Consider the following 27,122-nt stretch of genomic DNA (forward strand, 5'->3'; position numbering starts at 1 on the left):
TCAAATCCAAAACACCAAATATCAGTAAAAAAAGGACTCCAAAACCTAAAATAAAATTGTCGGAGGAGAAGCGTAAACTTGCCAATATGCCATTTACCACACGGAGTGGCAAGGAACGGCTGAGGCCCTGGCCTATGTTCATGGCTAGTGGTTCAGCTTCACATGAGGATGGAAGCACTCAGCCTCTCGCTAGAAAACTGAAAAGACTCAAGCTGGCAAAAGCACCGCAAAGAACTGTGCGTTCTTCGAAATCCCAAATCCACAAGGAGAGTCCAATTGTGTCGGTTGCGATGCCTGACCTTCCCAACACTGGACGTGAAGAGCATGCGCCTTCCACCATTTGCACGCCCCCTGCAAGTGCTGGAAGGAGCACCCGCAGTCCAGTTCCTGATAGTCAGATTGAAGATGTCAGTGTTGAAGTACACCAGGATGAGGAGGATATGGGTGTTGCTGGCGCTGGGGAGGAAATTGACCAGGAGGATTCTGATGGTGAGGTGGTTTGTTTAAGTCAGGCACCCGGGGAGACACCTGTTGTCCGTGGGAGGAATATGGCCGTTGACATGCCTGGTGAAAATACCAAAAAAATCAGCTCTTCGGTGTGGAGGTATTTCACCAGAAATGCGGACAACATTTGTCAAGCCGTGTGTTCCCTTTGTCAAGCTGTAATAAGTAGGGGTAAGGATGTTAACCACCTCGGAACATCCTCCCTTATACGTCACCTGCAGCGCATTCATAATAAGTCAGTGACAAGTTCAAAAACTTTGGGCGACAGCGGAAGCAGTCCACTGACCAGTAAATCCCTTCCTCTTGTAACCAAGCTCACGCAAACCACCCCACCAACTCCCTCAGTGTCAATTTCCTCCTTCCCCAGGAATGCCAATAGTCCTGCAGGCCATGTCACTGGCAATTCTGACGAGTCCTCTCCTGCCTGGGATTCCTCCGATGCATCCTTGCGTGTAACGCCTACTGCTGCTGGCGCTGCTGTTGTTGCTGCTGGGAGTCGATGGTCATCCCAGAGGGGAAGTCGTAAGCCCACTTGTACTACTTCCAGTAAGCAATTGACTGTCCAACAGTCCTTTGCGAGGAAGATGAAATATCACAGCAGTCATCCTGCTGCAAAGCGGATAACTGAGTCCTTGACAACTATGTTGGTGTTAGACGTGCGTCCGGTATCCGCCGTTAGTTCACAGGGAACTAGACAATTTATTGAGGCAGTGTGCCCCCGTTACCAAATACCATCTAGGTTCCACTTCTGTAGGCAGGCGATACCGAGAATGTACACGGACGTCAGAAAAAGACTCACCAGTGTCCTAAAAAATGCAGTTGTACCCAATGTCCACTTAACCACGGACATGTGGACAAGTGGAGCAGGGCAGGGTCAGGACTATATGACTGTGACAGCCCACTGGGTAGATGTATGGACTCCCGCCGCAAGAACAGCAGCGGCGGCACCAGTAGCAGCATCTCGCAAACGCCAACTCTTTCCTAGGCAGGCTACGCTTTGTATCACCGCTTTCCAGAATACGCACACAGCTAAAAACCTCTTACGGCAACTGAGGAAGATCATCGCAGAATGGCTTACCCCAATTGGACTCTCCTGTGGATTTGTGGCATCGGACAACGCCAGCAATATTGTGTGTGCATTAAATATGGGCAAATTCCAGCACGTCCCATGTTTTGCACATACCTTGAATTTGGTGGTGCAGAATTTTTTTAAAAAACGACAGGGGCGTGCAAGAGATGCTGTCGGTGGCCAGAAGAATTGCGGGACACTTTCGGCGTACAGGCACCACGTACAGAAGACTGGAGCACCACCAAAAACTACTGAACCTGCCCTGCCATCATCTGAAGCAAGAAGTGGTAACGAGGTGGAATTCAACCCTCTATATGCTTCAGAGGTTGGAGGAGCAGCAAAAGGCCATTCAAGCCTATACAATTGAGCACGATATAGGAGGTGGAATGCACCTGTCTCAAGTGCAGTGGAGAATGATTTCAACGTTGTGCAAGGTTCTGATGCCCTTTGAACTTGCCACACGTGAAGTCAGTTCAGACACTGCCAGCCTGAGTCAGGTCATTCCCCTCATCAGGCTTTTGCAGAAGAAGCTGGAGGCATTGAAGAAGGAGCTAAAAGGGAGCGATTCCGCTAGGCATGTGGGACTTGTGGATGGAGCCCTTAATTCGCTTAACAAGGATTCACGGGTGGTCAATCTGTTGAAATCAGAGCACTACATTTTGGCCACCGTGCTCGATCCTAGATTTAAAACCTACCTTGGATCTCTCTTTCCGGCAGACACAAGTCTGCTGGGGTGCAAAGACCTGCTGGTGACAAAATTGTCAAGTCAAGCGGAACGCGACCTGTCAACATCTCCTCCTTCACATTCTCCCGCAACTGGGGGTGCGAGGAAAAGGCTCAGAATTCCGAGCCCACCCGCTGGCGGTGATGCAGGGCAGTCTGGAGCGACTGCTGATGCTGACATCTGGTCCGGACTGAAGGACCTGACAACGATTACGGACATGTCGTCTACTGTCACTGCATATGATTCTCTCAACATTGAAAGAATGGTGGAGGATTATATGAGTGACCGCATCCAAGTAGGCACGTCACACAGTCCGTACTTATACTGGCAGGAAAAAGAGGCAATTTGGAGGCCCTTGCACAAACTGGCTTTATTCTACCTAAGTTGCCCTCCCACAAGTGTGTACTCCGAAAGAGTGTTTAGTGCCGCCGCTCACCTTGTCAGCAATCGGCGTACGAGGTTACATCCAGAAAATGTGGAGAAGATGATGTTCATTAAAATGAATTATAATCAATTCCTCCGCGGAGACATTGACCAGCAGCAATTGCCTCCACAAAGTACACAGGGAGCTGAGATGGTGGATTCCAGTGGGGACGAATTGATAATCTGTGAGGAGGGGGATGTACACGGTGATATATCGGAGGATGATGATGAGGTGGACATCTTGCCTCTGTAGAGCCAGTTTGTGCAAGGAGAGATTAATTGCTTCTTTTTTGGGGGGGGTCCAAACCAACCCGTCATATCAGTCACAGTCGTGTGGCAGACCCTGTCACTGAAATGATGGGTTGGTTAAAGTGTGCATGTCCTGTTTATACAACATAAGGGTGGGTGGGAGGGCCCAAGGACAATTCCATCTTGCACCTCTTTTTTCTTTTATTTTTCTTTGCGTCGTGTGCTGTTTGGGGAGGGTTTTTTGGAAGGGCCATCCTGCGTGACACTGCAGTGCCACTCCTAGATGGGCCTGGTGTTTGTGTCGGCCACTAGGGTCGCTTATCTTACTCACACAGTCAGCTACCTCATTGCGCCTCTTTTTTTCTTTGCGTCATGTGCTGTTTGGGGAGGGTTTTTTGGAAGGGCCATCCTGCGTGACACTGCAGTGCCACTCCTAGATGGGCCCGGTGTTTGTGTCGGCCACTAGGGTCGCTTATCTTACTCACACAGTCAGCTACCTCATTGCGCCTCTTTTTTTCTTTGCGTCATGTGCTGTTTGGGGAGGGTTTTTTGGAAGGGCCATCCTGCGTGACACTGCAGTGCCACTCCTAGATGGGCCCGGTGTTTGTGTCGGCCACTAGGGTCGCTTATCTTACTCACACAGTCAGCTACCTCATTGCGCCTCTTTTTTTCTTTGCGTCATGTGCTGTTTGGGGAGGGTTTTTTGGAAGGGCCATCCTGCGTGACACTGCAGTGCCACTCCTAGATGGGCCCGGTGTTTGTGTCGGCCACTAGGGTCGCTTATCTTACTCACACAGTCAGCTACCTCATTGCGCCTCTTTTTTTCTTTGCGTCATGTGCTGTTTGGGGAGGGTTTTTTGGAAGGGACATCCTGCGTGACACTGCAGTGCCACTCCTAGATGGGCCCGGTGTTTGTGTCGGCCACTAGGGTCGCTTATCTTACTCACACAGCTACCTCATTGCGCCTCTTTTTTTCTTTGCATCATGTGCTGTTTGGGGAGGGTTTTTTGGAAGGGACGTCCTGCGTGACACTGCAGTGCCACTCCTAGATGGGCCCGGTGTTTGTGTCGGCCACTAGGGTCGCTTATCTTACTCACACAGCGACCTCGGTGCAAATTTTAGGACTAAAAATAATATTGTGAGGTGTGAGGTATTCAGAATAGACTGAAAATGAGTGTAAATTATGGTTTTTGAGGTTAATAATACTTTGGGATCAAAATGACCCCCAAATTCTATGATTTAAGCTGTTTTTTAGGGTTTTTTGAAAAAAACACCCGAATCCAAAACACACCCGAATCCGACAAAAAAAATTCGGTGAGGTTTTGCCAAAACGCGGTCGAACCCAAAACACGGCCGCGGAACCGAACCCAAAACCAAAACACAAAACCCGAAAAATTTCCGGCGCTCATCTCTACCTATATCCTCAATCATTTGTTTTACCCCACCTGGTGTGTCTATCCTGTTGCATACCTTTGTGTTATCTGCAAAAAGGCATACTATCCCTTTAATGCCATTTGCAATGTCACCAATAAAGATATTAAAAAGCACTGGCCCAGTACAGATCCCTGGGGTACTCCACTGGTAACATTTCCCTCCTGTGAATGCACTGCATTCTCTACTAGTTTTTCACCATATCCAGTTATCAGCGCTGTTTTGTATCTATTTGCCCACCTCCATTGGAGCTGTTTACAGAAATTTCCCAGGCTGGATTTTCATCCCAATCTGCCCCTGCTGTTAACAGGCACAAATGATGAGATATTGCATATAGCATATGCGCAGGTGAAAATGTACACATTTTTGCATGTTTGCCCTGAGTCAGACAGAACTTGGTAAGATCTGTCTTTCTGTGTAATTGGGTGTTTAGTGGCGGGAACTGGATGGCGACAATGTCAGTGCACGGCACCGCCCTGACCTATGGGAGTGTTGTGGGCATGTAGCTAAAGTTTAGGACTATTATGATGCATGAATATGGAACAGTGAAGCCTGTTCCGAGGGATCTCTGCTACGTATAGCATGGGACTGGTACAACTGCATTAGCATAAGGTAGTAAGTCAGCCTTCCGTGACTGCCCACAACTACAGCCACTTTATGTGGGATTCAGAATCAGGTCTAAAGGTAGAGGAGAAAAAAATGTAGATCAATGTGTGTAATACAGATTCAGCGGCGCAATGGCAATGCAGCTAGTACGGTGCACCGAGGCCTGGCGCTTATAGGAGGGGCGACAGGGACAATCGTTCCGGAGCACCCACACATTAGGCCCCCCCACATACTGCTAATTAAACTGGAGTACTCCACATTTATGCACAGCTGCAAAGCCAAATTACCACACAGCCACATGTGGGGTGCGGGAGGGGTGCCCTGCGCCACCCTACACATGGAGGGCAGCCCTGCAATTGCAATGGGGGTGCGTCAATAAAAGAACTGTATGCTACGGGGCCCGGTGGATACACTACTCCTGTCGCCATCATGACTCATCCTCGGTCAGCCCCTCCAGGAGGACATGCTGCGCTATCTCTCTGCCTCCCCCACCTCCGACAGATCAGCAGTTTAGCACTGTCTGGCCACCAGCTGGAGAGACCTGGCTGACCTGGCCCTCCCTGATCCTCCAGCCCATGGATGTAAGTGAGCTGCAGCCCTCCGTCCCCGCAGTGGCCGCCCTCTCCCCCTCCTCCCTGTGTCATGGCAGACCCCCATGTTCGCGGAGCCAGAGCTATGTGCCCCTGCTGTGGGGAGGCTGTGTGCCCCTGCTGTATGTGTGTTGGGGTGCTGTGTTCCCATGCAGTGGGTGTGCTGGGGGTGGCAGCTGTGTGCCCCTTCTGTCTGTGTGTGGGGGTGCTTTGTGCCCCTGCTGTATGTGTGTGGGGGTGCTGTGTGCCCATGCAGTGGGTGTGTCGGGGGGGGGGGGGCTATGTGCCCCTTCAGTCTGTGTGGGGGGCTGCTGTGTGCCCCTGCTGTGGGGGGGCGGGGTTGTGTGCCCCTGCTGTGTGTGTGTGATTAGTGGGGGCCCCCACATGCCTTAATCCAGCCCTGCTACCCATAACTACAGCCACTTTATGTGGGATTCAGAATCAGCACCTTGGTCTAGAGGTAGAGGAAAACAAATGTAGATCAATGTGAGTAATACAGATTGCACTTGTTTCCAATGACCTGTTACACAAGTTATTTTAATAAAGGTAACATTTTCGGCCAGCCTGCTCACTGCCTCCTTGGCTCATTGTTGCTAACTGTGATGAGGTGTTTCTGAAAATAGGCTGCAAATTATTATAAATTATATAAATCCTAATGTAGGAACAAAAAAATAGGCTTTTTTGTCTGTGCAAAACCAAAAGCAATGATGGTTTCAGAAGAAAAAAGCAATCGTAGTGCGATTCTCTCATTTCTATAAATAATTCACTACCCCATACTGTACCTGATCAGAGGAGCCAATGCCGTATCTCAGCTCTGTCACAAAGTGCTCACAGTTGGCACTGATGATGCTGTACTGCAACCTCATCCCCACTCGTTCCAAAGCTGCTCGTACTATTTCTGTTGGTGGGTAGGGGCTTATCTTTGTGTCATACTTGTTATTGACCTTATAGGTGCAGTCAGCGGCAATTCGCTCCAAACTGTCTTTTTTCACCACGGCTGTCTCTCCAAAAGGGGAGGATAAACTGGACCAACCATTTTGATCTGTGTAGATAAGGAAAACATATAATTATATGTGTAGGGAATGTACTTGAGCTTGACCTGGTCTTCTGCAATGCTTAGTGTTGTCTTGGATTTGGTTAGCCTAAAGCTGGCCATACACTACATGAATGAATGACAGGTTTTGTAATTTTTCCAGTGTTTGGGAGCAAATAGTTGATTGACATTTGCTCTCATCCATTACCAGATTTTCATTTCAACCAACCAGATCTGGCAGATTATCTGCCGGATAATTGTATAGTGTATGCCCATCTTTACTCTTGACATTTTGTTAATTTAGCTCCCCAATGCATGAAAATACACCCCTATTGTATAGCAATACAGGAATTGCCCAATTTATCTTCTGCTAGTGTATCCTCTATAGCAGGCATGTCCAAACTGCGGCCCTCCAGCTGTTGTGAAACTACATATCCCAGCATGCCCTGACACAGTTTTGCTGTCAGAGAATGCTAAAGCTGTGTCAGGGCATGCTGGGATGTGTAGTTTCTCAACAGCTGGAGGGCCGCAGTTTGGACATGCCTGCTCTATAGCATCTTTCAAGCAAGCAATAACTATTCTACTAGGCAGTAGCACATATAGGGCGAATAACGCACATCTACAACTCTTTACTTTGATATGCAGGGGGAGGGGGGGGCAGCACAGGGCAAGTCCGACCGAATGCCGAGTCCTGCCCCTCACCCGCAAACATACAAAAGCATCGCACGACGGCAATGCTTTCACATGTTTAGGGTTGCCCTCTGTCCATACAGTCTTCCGCAGACTGCAAAGTTAATTGAGGTCACCCACAAGAGTGACCTCAATTAATCTTGCGGTCTGCGCTAGACCGCAGGTTACCACCATAGACTATATTGGGGATTTTTTGCGCTCCTCTTGATTGATGGGCCAGGTCTCCAAGTGACAGAAGCCACGAGGGAACCCAGCATTCAATAAAAGGGGATCCATTTGTACACATGGATCCCATTATGTCCGATGGTTCGTGTTGATGCGTTATTTTTTTCTTCTAACCCTGTGAATGCCTACATGGACTGAAGAGGACCGATTTACACTGGAAATAGGTGAGTATATATATATATATATATATATATATATATATATTTTTTTTTTTTTTTTTTTTTTTTTTTACAGGTACCCTATGGATTCTACTTGACAAGGGCACCGAGGGGCTCCGTGGGACAGTAGGTAAGTATATGTGAGCGTTTAAGTGTGTTTTAGTAAACTTTTATTATCACGGTGTCTGTGTAATGTCTTTATTGGAATATTTTGTCGTGGAACTACAGGTTCTTTAATGCCCTGCATGCTGGTACCAGCATGCGGGACGGGACAGGGAGGATTTGCTGGGACTTGTAGTTCCACAGCAAAAGAAAATATTTATATTAAATTTTTTACCCAAAAGCTATGAAGTCGCTACCCACAGCCCAGGGATGGCTGTCATAGCCCCGGGCTTCATCCCTACCTGACCTTTGGGTGCCTGTGGGGGGCCTTTATTAGGGGGTCTCTACTCCCAAAGGGAACACCGCCCAGGGGTGACTAGTTGGGGGGGGGGGGGGGGTAATGCCACGGCTGCGGGCACCTATATAAATGTGTCCTCCGGCTGTGGCATTATCTCCTTGACTAGTGGAGCCCGGGGCTGGTTTCAAAAATACGGGGGTCCCCTACATCCTTTTCCCCCCGTATTTTTGGAACCAGGACCGGTTCAAGAGCCTGTTGCTGGTTTTTAAAACACTGGGAATCCCTACGCAATTTCCTCCCCTCTCCAATCCCCCCCACCCACCCACCGCACCCCACCCCCCTGGTATTTTAACAACCAGGACCGGCTCAAAGACCCCAGGGCTGATTATACTCAGGAGGGGGAACCCCACATAATTGTTCATTTTTTTTTTTTACCTAGTTAAATACTGTACATATCGAAGCCATGCTCATGCCAGGCTTCATTGTGTCATGTCTGGCAGTGTTTTACTAAACTACTAAACTGGATTGAAAAAACACTGTAGTTTACTAAATAACAGTGATTTTTTTCAAAAAGTTGCAATCTCAAACGGCCGATGAAATCAGTAGCAACACAAATCTTAGTAAATTTACCCCATAGTCTGGATGTCAATATTTACAGACTGTCGACATTCAACATTCCGACATTCACAATGTCAACTTGACATAATATCAGCATTGTGAATGTGACAGTAAATTATTGACAGCAGATTTTTCTTTTTTACAATTTTAGGGTTAGTGTTGTCTGTGGTTAGGATTAGGTGTTGACTGTGGTTAGGGTTAATGTTAGCTGTAATTAGGGTATTATCTATGGTTAGAGTTATTGTTGGCTGTGGTTAGGGTTAGTGTTGGCTGTAGTTAGGTTCAGGGTTGGCTGTGGTTAGGTTTAGGGTTGGCTGTGGTTAGGGCATTATCCATGGTTAGAGTTATTGTTGGCTGTGGTTAGGGTTATTGTTGACTGTGGTTAGGGTTAGGATTGGCTGTGGTTAGGGTTGGCTGTGGTTAGGGTTACTGTTGGCTGTTTTTACGGGTTAGTGTTGGCTGTGGTCACTGGTTACTGTTGGCTGTGGTTAGGGTTAGTGTTGGCTGTGGTTACGGGTTACTGATGGCTGTGATTAGGGCTAGTGTTGGCTGTGATTAGGGTTTATGTTGACCGTGGTTAGGGTTAGTATTGTCTGTGCTTAGGGTTTTGTGTTGGCTGTAGTTAGGGTTAGTGTTAGCTGTGGTTACGGTTAGTGTTGTCTGTGGTTAGGGTTTATGTTGACCGTGGTTAGGGTTTATGTTGACCGTGGTTAGGGTTAGTATTGTCTGTGCTTAGGGTTTGTGTTGGCTGTAATTAGGGTTTGTGTTGGCTGTAGTAAGGGTTAGTGTTGGCTGTGGTTAGGGTTAGTGTTGGCTGTGGTTAGGGTTAGTGTTGGCTGTGGTTAGGGTTAGTGTTGACCGTGGTTAGGGTTACTATTGTCTGTGCTTAGGGTTTGTGTTGGCTGTAGTTAGGGTTAGTGTTAGCTGTGGTTACGGTTAGTGTTGTCTGTGGTTAGGGTTAGTGTTGGCTGTGGTTAGGGTTTATGTTGACCGTGGTTAGGGTTTATGCTGACTGTGGTTAGGGTTAGTATTGTCTGTGCTTAGGGTTAGTATTGTCTGTGCTTAGGGTTTGTGTTGGCTGTAATTAGGGTTTGTGTTGGCTGTAGTAAGGGTTAGTGTTGGTTGTGGTTAGGGTTAGTGTTGGCTGTGGTTAGGGTTAGTGTTGGCTGTGGTTAGAGTTTGTGTTGGCTGTGGTTAGGGATACTCACCTTGCCAACTCAAATTCACATGGTCAACAAATGCCGGCTGCGGACTTTCACAATAAAAGGCGAGATGTAATGGCATCCGAATTTGCCTTGCAACTGACTGCCGCTTTAAAAAAATGTCAGAGGTCGGCTGGCAAGCCGCACCTCCGGCAAACTCGGATGCTATTATATCCTGCCTATAGACTTTAATGCCAAAATACAACATGCCAACCTCCTATCCATGTTGACAATCAGGACATGTTGTCAACATTCATACTGTAAACATTCTCCACACTCCTTTTTTATTTCCTATATAAAAGAAAACTAAACTGTATTATAATTCATGTGAAATATAATATTCTTATATTCCTGAAGATGCATGAAGAATGTTTTTATTAAAAAAATGTTTAAAACTAAGAAGATTGGTGCAAAAAAAAAAAAAAAAAATTTTTTTGTGGAATAAAATTCTGTTTAATTTTACATTAGTAATATATTAGTTTATTATATAGTAATTCCATTTTCTCTTATTTTATCGTGCATTTTTCTAACACTTTATGGAAATAATAAGATTTTACTTACCGGTAAATCTATTTCTCGTAGTCCGTAGAGGATGCTGGGGACTCCGTAAGGACCATGGGGAGAGACGGGCTCCGCAGGAGACATGGGCACTTTAAGAAATAATTTAGTTCCTGGTGTGCACTGGCTCCTCCCTCTCTGCCCCTCCTCCAGACCTCAGTTAGAGAACTGTGCCCAGAGGAGATGGACAGTACGAGGGAAGGATTTTTGTTAAACCAAGGGCAAGATTCATACCAGCCACACCAATCACACCGTATAACTTGTGATAACAATCCAGTAAACAGTATGACAATAACATAGCATCAGTTCACGCCCGATGCAACAATAACGTAACCCTTATTGAAGCAATAACTATATACAAGTATTGCAGAAGAAGTCCGCACTTGGGACGGGCGCCCAGCATCCTCTACGGACTACGAGAAATAGATTTACCGGTAAGTAAAATCTTATTTTCTCTAACGTCCTAGAGGATGCTGGGGACTCCGTAAGGACCATGGGGATTATACCAAAGCTCCCAAACGGGCGGGAGACTGCGGATGACTCTGCAGCACCGATTGAGCAAACATGAGGTCCTCCTCAGCCAGGGTATCAAACTTATAGAATTTTGCAAAGGTGTTTGTACCCGACCAAGTAGCAGCTCGACACAGCTGTAGTGCCGAGACCCCTCGGGCAGCCGCCCAAGAAGAGCCCACTTTCCTAGTGGAATGGGCCTTGACCGATTTTGGTAACGGCAAACCAGCCGTAGAATGCGCTTGCTGAATCGTGTTACAGATCCAGCGAGCAAGAGTCTGCTTTGAAGCAGGGCCGCCAAGCTTGTTGGCTGCATACAGAACAAACAGTGCGTCTGTTTTTCGGACTCTAGCCGTCCTGGCCACATAAATCTTCAAAGCCCTGACCACATCAAGGGACTCTGAATCCTCTAAGTCCCGTGTAGCCACAGGCACCACAATAGGTTGGTTCATATGAAAGGATGAAACCACTTTTGACAGGAACTGAGGACGTGTCCGCAATTCCGCTCTATCCATATGGAAAACCAGATAGGGGCTTTTATGTGATAAAGCCGCTAATTCCGACACTCGCCTAGCCGAAGCTAGGGCTAATAACATAACCACCTTCCAAGTGAGATATTTCAACTCCACCGTTTTCAGTGGTTCAAACCAGTGTGACTTTAGGAAGTCCAAGACCCCATTAAGGTCCCAAGGCGCCACCGGAGGCACAAACGGAGGCTGAATATGCAATACTCCCTTAACAAAAGTCTGAACTTCTGGGAGAGAAGCCAATTCTTTTTGAAAGAAAATGGATAGGGCCGAAATCTGGACCTTAATGGAGCCTAATTTAAGGCCCAAATCCACTCCAGTTTGTAGGAAGTGAAGGAAACGGCCCAGATGGAATTCTTCCGTAGGAGCATTCCTGGCCTCACACCAAGAAACATATCTTCGCCATATACGGTGATAATGTTTTGCTGTTACTTCCTTCCTAGCCTTTATCAGCGTAGGGATAACCTCAACCAGAATACCTTTTTCGCTAGGATCCGGCGTTCAACCGCCATGCCGTCAAACGCAGCCGCGGTAAGTCTTGGAACAGACAGGGTCCCTGTTGCAACAGGTCCTGCCTTAGAGGAAGAGGCCACGGATCTTCCATGAGCATTTCCTGCAGATCTGGATACCAGGTCCGTCGTGGCCAATCTGGAACAACGAGGATTGTTCTCACTCCTTTTCTTCTTACTAATCTCAACACCTTGGGTATGAGAGGAAGAGGAGGAAATACATAGATGGACCGGAACACCCACGGCGTCACGAGGGCGTCTACCGCTACTGCCTGAGGGACTCTGGACCTGGCGCAATACCTCTGTAGCTTTTTGTTGAGGCGGGACGCCATCATGTCTATCTGTGGCAGTTCCCACCGACTCACAATCTGTGCGAAGACTTCTGGATGAAGTCCCCACTCTCCCGGGTGTAGGTCGTGTCTGCTGAGGAAGTCTGCTTCCCAGTTGTCCACTCCCGGAATGAACACTGCTGACAGTGCGCTTACATGATTCTCCGCCCAGCGAAGAATCCTGGTAGCTTCTGCCATTGCCGCTCTGCTCCTTGTGCCTCCTTGGCGGTTTACATGAGCCACTGCGGTGATTTTGTCTGACTGGATCAGAACTGGTTGGTCGCGAAGTAAGGCCTCCGCTTGACGTAGGGCGTTGTATATGGCCCTTAGTTCCAGGATGTTGATGTGCAGACAAGTCTCTTGACTTGACCAAAGACCCTTGAAATTTCTTCCCTGTGTGACTGCTCCTCAACCTCGGAGGCTTGCGTCCGTGGTCACCAGGATCCAATCCTGAATGCCGAATCTGCGGCCCTCGAGAAGGTGAGCACTCTGCAGCCACCACAGGAGCGACACCCTGGCCCTGGGGGACAGAGTGATCAATCGATGCATCTGTAGATGTGATCCGGACCACTTGTCCAACAGATCCCATTGGAAAGTCCTCGCATGGAACCTGCCAAAGGGAATGGCCTCGTATGAGGCCACCATCTTTCCGAGGACTCGAGTGCAATGATGCACGGACACCTGTCTTGATTTCAAAAGGTTCCTGACCAGAGTCATAAGTTCCTGGGCTTTTTCTATCGGAAGATAAACCCTTTTCTGGGTCGTGTCCAGAACCATGCCCAAGAAAGGCAGATGAGTCGTAGGAACCAACTGCGACTTTGGGATATTGAGAATCCAGCCGTGTTGTTGTAACACTTTCAGTGAAAGAGATACGCTGTTCAGCAACTGCTCTCTTGATCTCGCTTTTATGAGGAGATCGTCCAAGTACGGGATAATTGTGACACCCTGCTTGCGCAGGAGCACCATCATTTCCGCCATTACCTTGGTGAAAATCCTCGGAGCCGTTGAGAGACCAAACGGCAACGTCTGAAATTGGTAATGACAGTCCTGTACCGCAAATCTTAGGTACGCCTGATGAGGTGGATAAATGGGGACATGAAGGTACGCATCCTTTATGTCTAGTGACACCATAAAATCCCCCCCTTCCAGGCTGGCGATGAACGATTTTAGCGATTCCATCTTGAACTTGAACCTCTTCAAGTATAGGTTCAGAGATTTTAAATTCAATATGGGTCTGACCGAACCGTCCGGTTTCGGAACCACAAACATGGTCGAATAATAACCCCTTCCCTGTTGAAGGAGGGAAACCTTGACCACTACCTGCTGAAGATACAATTTTTGTATTGCATTTAACACTATCTCCCTCTCTAGGGGGAAGACGGTAGGGCCGATTTGAAAAACCGGCGAGGAGGCACCTCTTCGAATTCCAGCTTGTAACCCTGAGACACAATTTCTATTGTCCAGGGATCCACCTGGGAGTGAACCCACATGTGGCTGAAATTCCGAAGACGCGCCCCCACTGGCCCCGACTCCGCCAGTGGAGCCCCAGCGTCATGCGTTGGATTTTGCAGAGGCCGGGGAGGACCTCTGTTCCTGGGAACTAGCTGTATTGTGCAGCTTCTTTCCTCTGCCCCTCCCTCTGGCAAGAAAGGACGCACCTCGGACTTTCTTGTTTCTTTGTGAACGAAAGGACTGCATTTGATAATGCGGTGCTCTCTTAGGCTGTGAGGGAACATAAGGCAAAAAATTTGACTTTCCAGCTGTAGCTGTGGAGACCACGTCCGAGAGACCTTCACCGAACAATTCCTCACCCCAGTAAGGTAAAACCTCCATATGTCGTTTAGAGTCGGCATCACCTGTCCATTGCCGAGTCCACAGGACCCATCTGGCAGAAATCGACATAGCGTTTATTCTAGAACCCAGCAGACTAATGTCTCTTTGAGCATCTCTCATATAAAGGACAGCGTCTTTAATATGCCCCAGGGTCAATAAAACAGTATCCCTATCTAGGGTATCAAACTCCTCTGATAAGGTATCAGTCCATGCCGCTACTGCACTACAGACCCAGGCCGACGCGATTGCCGGTCTGAGCAAGGTACCTGAATGTGTATAAATGGACTTCAGGGTACCCTCCTGTTTGCGATCAGCAGCATCCTTGAGGGTAGCCGTATCCTGGGACGGCAGGGCTACCTTTTTGGATAAGCGTGTTAAAGCTTTGTCCACCCTAGGGGAGGATTCCCATCGTAACCTGTCCGTAGGCGGGAAAGGATACGCCATAAGAATCCGTTTGGAAATCTGCAGTTTTTTATCTGGATATTCCCAAGCTTTTTCACATAACTCATTCAGTTCGTGTGAGGGGGGAAAAGTTACCTCAGGTTTCTTTCCCTTACACATATAAACCCTTGTGTCAGGGACAGGGGTTTCCTCTGTGATGTGCAAAACTTCCTTAATTGCTATAATCATATATCGGAATGATTTAGCCAACTTTGGCTGTAACTTTGCATCATCGTAATCGACACTGGAGTCAGAATCCATGTCGGTATCTGTGTCAACAATTTGGGATAGTGGGCGCTTATGAGACCCCGACGGTCCCTGCGACATAGGATCAGGCACGGGTTGAGACCCTGCCTGTCCCAATGCATCAGCCTTGTCTAATCTTTTATGCAAGGAATTTACATTATCATTTAAAACCTTCCACATATCCACCCAATCAGGTGTCGGCGCCGTCGGCGGAGACACCACATTCATTTGCTCCCGCTCCTCTACCACATAGCCTTCCACATCAGACATGTCGACACTTAATGTTAACCCAGTAGCTGCTGTTTATATACTTTTTTGCGCCTAATTATGTGCCCCCCCTCTTTTCAACCCTCTTCTACCGTGTATCAGCAGGGGAGAGCCTGGGGAGCTTCCTCTCAGCGTGCTGTGGAGAAAAAATGGCGCTGGTGAGTGCTGAGGGAGAAGCCCCGCCCCCTCGGCGGCGGGCTTCTGTCCCGCTTAAATTTTATTTCTTTGGCGGGGGCTCCTACATATATACAGTGCCCAGCTGTATATATGTGTTCATTTGCTAAAATCAGGTCCCAAATGCTGCCCAGGGCGCCCCCCCTGCGCCCTGCACCCTAACAGTGACCGGAGTATGTGTAGGTGTGTGGAGCAATGGCGCACAGCTGCAGTGCTGTGCGTTACCTCCAGTGAAGATCACGAAGTCTTCTGCCGCCTGTGAAGTCTTCTTGCTTCTCATACTCACCCGGCTTCAGTCTTCCGGCTCTGCGAGGGGGACGGCGGCGCGGCTCTGGGACGGACGGCGAGGGTGAGATCCTGCGTACCGATCCCTCTGGAGCTAATGGTGTCCAGTAGCCTAAGAAGCAGGACCTAGCTTCAGAGAGTAGGGCTGCTTCTCTCCCCTCAGTCCCACGATGCAGGGAGTCTGTTGCCATCAGAGCTCCCTGAAAATAAAAAACATAACAAAAAACTTTCTATCAGCAAACTCAGGAGAGCTCACTGAAAAGCACCCAGCTCCTCTGGGCACAGCATCAAACTGAGGTCTGGAGGAGGGGCATAGAGGGAGGAGCCAGTGCACATCAGGAACTAAATTCTTTCTTAAAGTGCCCATGTCTCCTGCTGAGCCCGTCTCTCCCCATGGTCCTTACGGAGTCCCCAGCATCCTCTAGGACGTTAGAGAAATATACTTGGGTATTAAATTAATTGATTATACTCTCCATTTTCCATTATCTTAAGGGGGGTACACATGGAGAGATCCGTTCTTAAAATCTAAGCAATCTGACTAGATTGCTTAGATTTTAAGCACGGATCTCTTGCGTGTATGCCCCACAGCGATAGATTGTGCCCCTGCATGCAGGCACAATCTAGCACATTGCTCATTTCACCGGATGGGTGAAATTAGCGGCCCCCTTCGCTCAGCACACATCGCGCTGTGCTGAGCGGGGGGAGAAATGTGTGCATCTCCCCCCGTGTGTACTGTCCTCTACATCCATTCTACTTCACTGCATCAGTTAGCAATTGCAATATCAATGTCACCGCTTATTTTGTGTCACTTGTGAGGGGGGGGATTCAATTACCTGCAGTAAATTACCATGAGGTCAAAAAGGGTGGTAGCCTGGGGCTTTAATGCCCAGGGCTATTCAATTCCACACCCTTTTTTACCTGAGCATCTTGTTAACGCCCGCTATCTTAAAAGTTTACGGATTCATGTGTTAACAGGGTTGTGGCACCATTAACCCCCTAGATATGTGGGATGGGGGGGTTTGCATCTGTTCAGATGCATAAAATAAAAATACACGATAAGTGGGCTAATTGAAAAGCTAGAGGGGATCAATTAGCTCCTGGTAAATTACAGCAGCCTATTGAATTCCCCCATAAAGCTTAATAGCATGAGTGTAGCTATAGTAGGTGCAGGGGGTTCCATTCCTATGGGGAGTATGTGGTTAAAATACCGCCCATCGGGATCCTGGCGGTCGCAATACCGATGCCGTAATCCCAAAAGGGTACTATCCCGCTGCCAGAATATTGCCGAGGTAGGTGATTCTCACTCTGTGGGTGTCCACGACACCCATAGAGGGAGATGAGAAGCGTGAGCCCACAAGGGGCCTCGATGCGCTCGCCCCGCTGCCGCCATTCTGGCACCGGGATGCCGATGTCGGTATAATGACATTCGGCATCCCGTACGCTGGGATACCATACTGATCCTCTATGGGAACCAGAGGCATAAGGGGCCCCGAACCTAGGTCATGTAGTTGTCTACCCAGTTCCCAAAACTGCCTGCTGAGCGAATGGGTCCTGACCATTTTCCGGCCCTGAAAATGGGGACTCGTTAGTGGTCATACAGGCACGTGGAGGCCACACACACTACTGAGCCTCATTTTGACTTGTTTTAAGGACATTACATCAAAGTTGGATCAGTCTGTAGTATGTTTTTACACTTTAATTTTGAGCGTGACCCCAAGTCCAGACCTCCATGGGTTAATACATTTGATTTCCATTGATAATTTTTGTGTGATTTTGTTGTCAGCACATTCAACTATGTAAAGAACAAAGTATTTAATAAGAATATTTTATTCATTCAGATCTAAGATGTGTTATTTTAGTGTTCCCTTTATTTTTTTGAGCAGTGTATATATATATATATATATATATATATATAGTAACAGTATTGTTGGGGTTGTCATAAAATAACAATACTGACACTAGAGATGAGCGGGTTCGGTTTCTTTGAATCCGAACCCGCACGAACTTCACTTTTTTTTTCACGGGTCCGAGCGACTCGGATCTTCCCGCCTTGCTCGGTTAACCCGAGCGCGCCCGAACGTCATCATGACGCTGTCGGATTCTCGCGAGGCTCGGATTCTATATAAGGAGCCGCGCGTCGCCGCCATTTTCACACGTGCATTGAGATTGATAGGGAGAGGACGTGGCTGGCGTCCTCTCCATTTAGATTAGATTTAGAAGAGAGAGAGAGAGATTGCTGTGATACTGTAGATTAGAAGAGAGTGCAGACAGAGTTTAGTGACTGACGACCACAGTGACCAGTGACCACCAGAGACAGTGCAGTTGTTTGTTTTATTTAATATATCCGTTCTCTGCCTGAAAAAAACGATACACAGTCACACAGTGACTCAGTCTGTGTGCACTGCTCAGCCCAGTGTGCTGCACATCAATGTATTGTATATAAAGCTTATAATTGTGGGGGAGACTGGGGAGCACTGCAGGTTGTTATAGCAGGAGCCAGGAGTACATGATAAATAATATTATATTAAAATTAAACAGTGCACACTTTTGCTGCAGGAGTGCCACTGCCAGTGTGACTAGTGGTGACCAGTGCCTGACCACCAGTATATTAGTAGTATTGTATACTATCTCTTTATCAACCAGTCTATATTAGCAGCAGACACAGTACAGTGCGGTAGTTCACGGCTGTGGCTACCTCTGTGTCGGCACTCGGCAGGCAGTCCGTCCATCCATAATTGTATTATATACCACCTAACCGTGGTTTTTTTTTCATTCTTTATACCGTCGTCATACTAGTTGTTACGAGTATACTACTATCTCTTTATCAACCAGTGTACAGTGCGGTAGTTCACGGCTGTGGCTACCTCTGTGTCGGCACTCGGCAGGCAGTCCGTCCAACCATAATTGTATTATATACCACCTAACCGTGGTTTTTTTTTCATTCTTTATACCGTCGTCATACTAGTTGTTACGAGTATACTACTATCTCTTTATCAACCAGTGTACAGTGCGGTAGTTCACGGCTGTGGCTACCTCTGTGTCGGCACTCGGCAGGCAGTCCGTCCATCCATAATTGTATTATAATATATACCACCTAACCGTGGTTTTTTTTTCATTCTTTATACCGTCGTCATACTAGTTGTTACGAGTATACTACTATCTCTTTATCAACCAGTGTACAGTGCGGTAGTTCACGGCTGTGGCTACCTCTGTGTCGGCACTCGGCAGGCAGTCCGTCCAACCATAATTGTATTATAATATATACCACCTAACCGTGGTTTTTTTTTCATTCTTTATACCGTCGTCATACTAGTTGTTACGAGTATACTACTATCTCTTTATCAACCAGTGTACAGTGCGGTAGTTCACGGCTGTGGCTACCTCTGTGTCGGCACTCGGCAGGCAGTCCGTCCAACCATAATTGTATTATATACCACCTAACCGTGGTTTTTTTTTCATTCTTTATACCGTCGTCATACTAGTTGTTACGAGTATACTACTATCTCTTTATCAACCAGTGTACAGTGCGGTAGTTCACGGCTGTGGCTACCTCTGTGTCGGCACTCGGCAGGCAGTCCGTCCAACCATAATTGTATTATAATATATACCACCTAACCGTGGTTTTTTTTTCATTCTTTATACCGTCGTCATACTAGTTGTTACGAGTATACTACTATCTCTTTATCAACCAGTGTACAGTGCGGTAGTTCACGGCTGTGGCTACCTCTGTGTCGGCACTCGGCAGGCAGTCCGTCCATCCATAATTGTATTATAATATATACCACCTAACCGTGGTTTTTTTTTCATTCTTTATACCGTCGTCATACTAGTTGTTACGAGTATACTACTATCTCTTTATCAACCAGTGTACAGTGCGGTAGTTCACGGCTGTGGCTACCTCTGTGTCGGCACTCGGCAGGCAGTCCGTCCAACCATAATTGTATTATAATATATACCACCTAACCGTGGTTTTTTTTTCATTCTTTATACCGTCGTCATACTAGTTGTTACGAGTATACTACTATCTCTTTATCAACCAGTGTACAGTGCGGTAGTTCACGGCTGTGGCTACCTCTGTGTCGGCACTCGGCAGGCAGTCCGTCCATCCATAATTGTATTATATACCACCTAACCGTGGTTTTTTTATACCACCTAACCGTGGCAGTCCGTCCATAATTGTATACTAGTATCCAATCCATCCATCTCCATTGTTTACCTGAGGTGCCTTTTAGTTCTGCCTATAAAATATGGAGAACAAAAAAGTTGAGGTTCCAAAATTAGGGAAAGATCAAGATCCACTTCCACCTCGTGCTGAAGCTGCTGCCACTAGTCATGGCCGAGACGATGAAATGCCAGCAACGTCGTCTGCCAAGGCCGATGCCCAATGTCATAGTACAGAGCATGTCAAATCCAAAACACCAAATATCAGTAAAAAGCCTCTTTTTTTCTTTGCGTCATGTGCTGTTTGGGGAGGGTTTTTTGGAAGGGACATCCTGCGTGACACTGCAGTGCCACTCCTAGATGTGCCCGGTGTTTGTGTCGGCCACTAGGGTCGCTAATCTTACTCACACAGCTACCTCATTGCGCCTCTTTTTTTCTTTGCGTCATGTGCTGTTTGGGGAGGGTTTTTTGGAAGGGACATCCTGCGTGACACTGCAGTGCCACTCCTAGATGTGCCCGGTGTTTGTGTCGGCCACTAGGGTCGCTAATCTTACTCACACAGTCAGCTACCTCATTGCGCCTCTTTTTTTCTTTGCGTCATGTGCTGTTTGGGGAGGGTTTTTTGGAAGGGCCATCCTGCGTGACACTGCAGTGCCACTCCTAGATGGGCCCGGTGTTTGTGTCGGCCACTAGGGTCGCTAATCTTACTCACACAGCTACCTCATTGCGCCTCTTTTTTTCTTTGCGTCATGTGCTGTTTGGGGAGGGTTTTTTGGAAGGGACATCCTGCGTGACACTGCAGTGCCACTCCTAGATGGGCCCGGTGTTTGTGTCGGCCACTAGGGTCGCTTATCTTACTCACACAGCGACCTCGGTGCAAATTTTAGGACTAAAAATAATATTGTGAGGTGTGAGGTATTCAGAATAGACTGAAAATGAGTGTAAATTATGGTTTTTGAGGTTAATAATACTTTGGGATCAAAATGACCCCCAAATTCTATGATTTAAGCTGTTTTTTAGTGTTTTTGGAAAAAAACACCCGAATCCAAAACACACCCGAATCCGACAAAAATAATTCGGTGAGGTTTTGCCAAAACGCGTTCGAACCCAAAACACGGCCGCGGAACCGAACCCAAAACCAAAACACAAAACCCGAAAAATTTCAGGCGCTCATCTCTAACTGACACCAAGGTATATGGTGAAAACAAAACAGTTTTACTAAACCACAGGTTCTTTACTACCTAAAACACAACCGAGTTGTTCGCACCGCAACTTGGGGTAACAACAATCTCACTGGCTGTTTAACATTACACAGCCGCCAGGTGATTATAGACACAGCATACAGTGAATCCAGCAGTGTAAAGCTTTTTGCCAACAGCACTACAAATAAGCATTCATAACACAGTGTCCTGGGTTATAGTCACCAATGTGTGCAGCGTCCCACTTCAGTGGAAATGCATCCTGACAGGAACCACTGGTACTGAAGTCCCTTCAGGCATACACGGTCTTCCAGACCCCTGACACTAGCCCCCCTTACAGGCCCTAGCTTCTGGCCGCTAGTCAGAATCTGAGGTCCTGCACCTGTGAAACCTTCAGCCCTTTCTAGGTATTCCACAGGTGCACAATTACTCAGCCATCCTGGCTGCACAACCCAAATGACCTGGACTGACCTTTGTAGATGGGGCCTGCCCTCTTCTCTCATCCACCCCCAGGGACCCTTACTGGTTTTCTTCTAAACCAAACTACAGGACCTAAAATAGTTCCTTCTGTCTCCCTAGGGTTTTTCTAAAAAGTCTGCTGTAGGCATTTTCCAGGTTGTTGCAAAATATGGAACGGATCCCATTTCCTTTTTGCGAGGCTCCTTTCAGCTGGTCTGGCACTCCACTTCAGACCGACTGGTGTCTCTGTCATCACATACCCTCCCCCTACGCTTTTCCTTACTAGGGAAAGCGACTTTTCCTTCCAGGGGCTTTACGGTCTCGTAGCGCCTGGACAAAGCGTCAGCATTTTTGTCATGAGTTCCAGGTCTATGTTCAACTTTGAACTTGAACTGTTGAAGTGCCAAAAACCAACGTGTTCCTTTAGCATTGACTTCCTTATTCAACTGCATCCAACAAAGCGGAGCATGGTCTGTTACCAAGACGAATTCTCGACCCAGAAGGTAATACTTAAGAGACTCAGCTGCCCATTTAATGGCAAGACACTCCAACTCGACAATGGCATATCTTGTTTCCCTGGGTACTAACTTTCTGCTTAAGTAAAGGACCGGTTTCTCGTCTCCATTTATTTCCTGTGACAGGACAGCTCCTAGACCCGATGTTGATGTATCTGTCTGTAATATGAATGTCTTCTTGAAGTCAGGAGCTACCAGAACTGGGGCAGAACACAAGGCTGTTATTAGATCTTCCCAGGCGCCTTCCACAGCTTTTGTCCACACCACTTTCTCGGGTTAACTCTTCTTTAAGAGTTCCGTAAGGGTATGTCACAAGAAGAAAGAAAGACTCTGTGTGTGTTGGGGCACTCTTATTATATAAAACTTAACTTTTAATTAATTTATGATAAAAGTATGACACACAAACAACACACACATATAACACGCTAAGGGAGGTTACAGGGTTTAACCTTCCACATCTAATAGTGTAAATTTTTTTATTCAAAACTGGAAGAAAAGACTCTCCAAGAATTTTATATTTAAGGTGACAGTAGCACCTGAGGTGAAAATATCAGAAATACATTTTCAAATAGCAGGAAATTCAAATATATAATACAGTGGTATATTTGAAATAATTATGACTATAGAGATAGTCCAATATTGAATACCTGCTGTAATGCTTTCTCCTGGTATGAACTAATTTTCTATTTATAGATCTGTATACAAAATATGTGATCTGAAGGCTGATTAGTTATATATAGATCCGTTAGTCGGATAATCTACTGTTCAAAATAGAAAGATTGATGAAATAGGTAAGGGTCAAATATTGCTCCAACACTTCTGCTTTTCACATAGAGTACAGAGTGTTATTTACTGCACCCAATATTCCCTAGAGGTCTCCCGTCAGGGTACTAATTGGGCTTCTCACTGCTTTGCTTCAAAGATCAGACGAGATTGGGCGTAACCAGTGAAATATGGCAGTAATGTCTCAAGGGTTGTAAATGAGAGAGTGTTTGGTTATTGGCACATACCAAGAAAAGAAGTACTTCTGCTGTCCAATGTTTATGCACAGATTCTCTGTTACCTCTGAATTGCAGAGAGATAGCTGGCATTTGGATGAGAGAGTACTGAAAAGATTGATACAAAGAAATGTATAGGTTCAGGGTCCGTCTTCTGCTGTCCACTGTCATATAATAATATAGCGGACAGTGGATGAGAGAGGCGGGTTGCCTAAGCCTATTGAAAATAGATAAGTAGAAAAATAAGAATCTAATGGGTAAGACTGGCACTTTTACAATATTTTAAGTATTGGTAAAACAATCAGTACCCAGAGCCGTATCATAAATTCAAATATTATGTATCCACTAAGGAAGTAGATATGAATTGAAACAATAGATAGAAACAAAGTTAAATTGAGAAAAAGTAAACAATCAATTGCCCAAATGATAAACAAATTTATAGCATTGCTATCTGGAGAAGTGAATATACACGAAATAACTTATAGGCAAGAATTAGATGACAATGATATTCAGCAAGTATCGGTAGTGCAGAGAATTTAAAGCAATATATAGTAATTCCTGAGAACAGTGAATATCTTACTCATAATGTACATGAATCATACATGGTTACTTCCATAAAAGCGTTTTTATGAAAAAAACAACAATGTGAACGGAAGTACCTATACTTAGGATAAGAAAATTGACCTCTGAATTTGTAGATAGATCATAGCAATAGGAAATTAGGAAAAATGGTAAATAATTTTGCAGCCCAAATGGGCGTATTATACGATACCAGGAGATGAGTGGGCTGAACTGTGCACAGTTCAGCACCACTATACACAGACGGCCGTTTCACCTGGAGGTTGCTTGTTCACTGTGTAAGGGGTAAAGCTCTGGCAGCAAAGTTTTCTACGAAGCGCCTATAGTACCCGACCAGTCCCAGAAAAGTTTGCACTTTCTTTTTGGTGGTAGGTTTAGGCCAAGTTTTCATGGCTTCCACTTTACTTCCTTGGGGTCTGACTTCTCCTTGACCTATCACGTACCCAAGGTAATTGGCCTCAGTCAGTGCCAACTTGTATTTAGCTGGGTTGGTGGTTAAACCATGTTCCCTTAGAGAGGTTAGGACTGCCTGTAATTTTCCAGGTGGGTATCCCACGTATTTGTAAAGATGACTCAGGAACATATTCAATAACTGTCGGAAGCTGCCGTCTTGTCGGAAAGACGGCAGCTTCCGACAGTTTTAGGTTGAAAGGGGTTCTGACCTATTCATTACGGTCCCATTTTTTCCGACAAGTCGGGAATCCTGACTTGTCTGAATGAACGCTGATAGTCAGCTTCAGCCGCAGATCAGCGTGCATTGTCGGAAGCGGGGCCAAACCCAACAGGTTTTAGCCCCATTTCCGACAATCTCAATCCGACTTAAAAAAAAGTAGGATTGAGATGAGGGAGCTGATAGCAGGAAACGGGGGAGAGCAGCGGGAGAGCAGGAACCCAGCGGCAGTGTCCACCCAGCTCCAGCAAGCGAGGTCCCGCTTGCTGGAGCCGGGTGGATGCTGCCATGAGCCTCCAGTTACGCTGCTGCAGCCGCTGCTCCCCCATCTGCTCCTCTCCTCCTCCCATCCACTCTGTCTCCTCCGATCCCCTCCCCGCTGCCGCTGTCAGCGCACCCACAGCCGCTGACAGCAGCAGCAGGACAGGACACCGGGAACGGCCAAATCCGACAGTCGGATTTGGCCGCTCTTTGAATAGGGGTTGTCGGGTCCATTAAGACAACTGCATGTCAGAATGGACCCGACTCTTATTGAATATACCCCTATGTCATAGAGATATGCCGCCGCATACCCCCGGTGTGGTTTCAATAATCGGTCCATGGCTCGTTGGAACGTGGCAGGTGCTCCATGGAGCCCAAATGGAAGCATCTTATACTGGAACAGACCATCTGGAGTGGCAAAAGCAGTTTTCTCTCGCGCAGCTTTGGCTAAGGGAATTTGCCAATACCCTTTTGTTAGGTCTAGCGTAGTAAGGTACCGACTGCCTGCAAGGTTCTATACTTCCTCGTCGACTCGCGGCATAGGATATGCGTCAAAACGTGATACTTGATTAAGTTTTCGAAAATCATTGCAAAATATTGGTACCAATACTATGGGACTGGACCAATTACTTTGTGATTCCTCAATCACACCCAGGTCCAGCATTTCCCGTCTCAACTCGGGTATCCAATATGGTTTTTGTCTTACGATGACTCCCGGTGGTGTATAAATTTCATGTTCAGTCAGAGTTGTTCTTCCAGGCTTGGATGAGAAAACATCCTGATTTCGAGCAACCAGAGCTCTCACCTCCGCTACCTGTTGTTGAGTTAGAGTTTCTCCTATAGGCACTTCGGCCACCTCTGGTCGAGAAGCAGCCACAGCTGAAGTGCATTCCTCTTCTAACCAGTGTTTAAGTAAGTTGACGTGATAGATCTGTTCTGGGTGTCTTCTCCCCGGTTGTTTGACCTTGTAATTAACTGGACCCACAGCCTCTATGATTTCATAGGGTCCATGCCATTGAGCATACAACTTACTCTCCAGAGTTGGAACCAGGATTAGTACCTTATCCCCCAGGTGGAACGGCCTCGCTTTGGCCGTAGCATCATAATATCGCCTTTGGTGGGTTTGGGCTTCAACAAGGTTTTCCCGGACGATAGGAGCAATCATGTGAAGTTTCTCGTAGAGCCGGGCTACAAATTGTATCACACTGGGTTCTTCTGGGTGTTGTATTTGCCAACTTTCCTTTATCATATCCAGTACTCCTCTAGGCTGTCTCCCGAAGAGTAGCTCAAACGGGCTGAACCCCGTGGAGGCCTGTGGGACTTCCCTGATGCCAAACATTAGAAACGGCAGTACTTCATCCCATTCTCGGCCATTCTCGCTAACAGCTCATCTTATCATAGTCTTCATGGTTCTATTGAACAGTTCCACGAGACCATTCATTTCCGGGTGGTAGACTGAGGTATGTAGCCTTTTGATTTGTCATTTCTGGCATAACTCTTTAAGAATTTGGGACATAAATGGGGTAACATAGTAACATAGTATCTGTAGGTTGAAAAAAGACAATTGTCCATAGAGTTCAACCTATTTGTGGTCTCCTATGCACGATTATTTTGTATAAAATTTTGACTGAAGTTGATGACTGCCGTTACATTTTACCCCGCTTTTTTATAATAACCATAGTGCGTGACTATTCCCCGTAACCCTGGATATCATTATCCATTAGGAATTTATCTAACCCATTCTTAAAGGTGTTGACTGAGTTGGCCATTACAACTCCCTCAGCCAGGGAATTCCAAACACGTATCGTCCTTACCGTAAAAAAGCCTTTACGCCGTATTGTGTGGAATCTCCTCTCCTCTAACCTGAGCGAGTGTCCACGAGTTCTCTGTGTTGATCTAACCAAAAACAGGTCCTGCGCAAGATCTGTATATTGTCCCCTTATATATTTGTAAATGTTGATCATGTCCCCTCTTAATCTCCTCTTTTCCAGTGTAAACATGCCTAGTCTTGCAAGCCTTTCCTCGTATTCCAGCGTCTCCATACCCTTAATTAGTTTGGTCGCCCGCCTCTGAACCTTTTCTAGCTCCAGGATATCTTTTTTGTAGTAAGGTGCCCAGAATTGTACACAGTATTCAAGGTGTGGCCTCACAAGTGATTTATATAACGGGAGTATAATACTCTCGTCCCTAGCATCAATTCCCCGTTTTATGCATGCTAATATCTTATTAGCCTTCTTTGCTGCAGTCCTACTTTGGGTACTACTGCTTAGTTTGCTATCTATGAGGACACCTAAGTCCTTTTCCAGTACAGAATCCCCATTTAGTAGGTAGGTGTTATTTTTGTTCTTGTTACCACAGTGCATTACCTTACACTTGTCTGTATTGAAGCGCATTCTTCATTTCGCTGCCCAAGCTTCTAATTTAACTAAGTCGTTCTGAAGCGACTCAGCATCCCCCTCCGCATTTATAACTTTACACAATTTGGTATCATCTGCAAAAATTGACCATCTGCCCTGGTCAGTAAGGATCTCTTTAGGGAAGCCAACCCTGGTAAATAGCAACAGTAGTTCCTTAGCAATGGTTGCAGTTCTTGTGTTACGAAGAGGTATGGCTTCAGGGTACCGCGTTGCAAAATCGAGAATAGTGGAACCTCTAAGTCCATCGCTATCCTCTCAAAGG

At 46.6% G+C, this 27,122-nt stretch overlaps 1 protein-coding gene and 1 pseudogene across 2 annotated transcripts in view; both read right to left on the bottom strand.

Moving 5' to 3' along the window:
* Nucleotides 1-27,122, bottom strand: part of LOC134969144 (uncharacterized) — a 371,526-nt gene that overhangs the window by 66,395 nt on the left and 278,009 nt on the right. For both annotated transcript variants that reach the window (XM_063944894.1, XM_063944895.1), the window contains one exon: nt 6,379-6,638. In XM_063944894.1, the coding sequence (XP_063800964.1) occupies nt 6,379-6,638 (260 nt within the window). The remainder of the gene's footprint in view (nt 1-6,378; nt 6,639-27,122) is intronic.
* Nucleotides 22,782-22,900, bottom strand: LOC134971387 (5S ribosomal RNA; annotated as a pseudogene).

Source organism: Pseudophryne corroboree, chromosome 11 (genome assembly GCF_028390025.1).
Source record: "Pseudophryne corroboree isolate aPseCor3 chromosome 11, aPseCor3.hap2, whole genome shotgun sequence".
Taxonomy (NCBI): Eukaryota; Metazoa; Chordata; class Amphibia; order Anura; family Myobatrachidae; genus Pseudophryne; species Pseudophryne corroboree.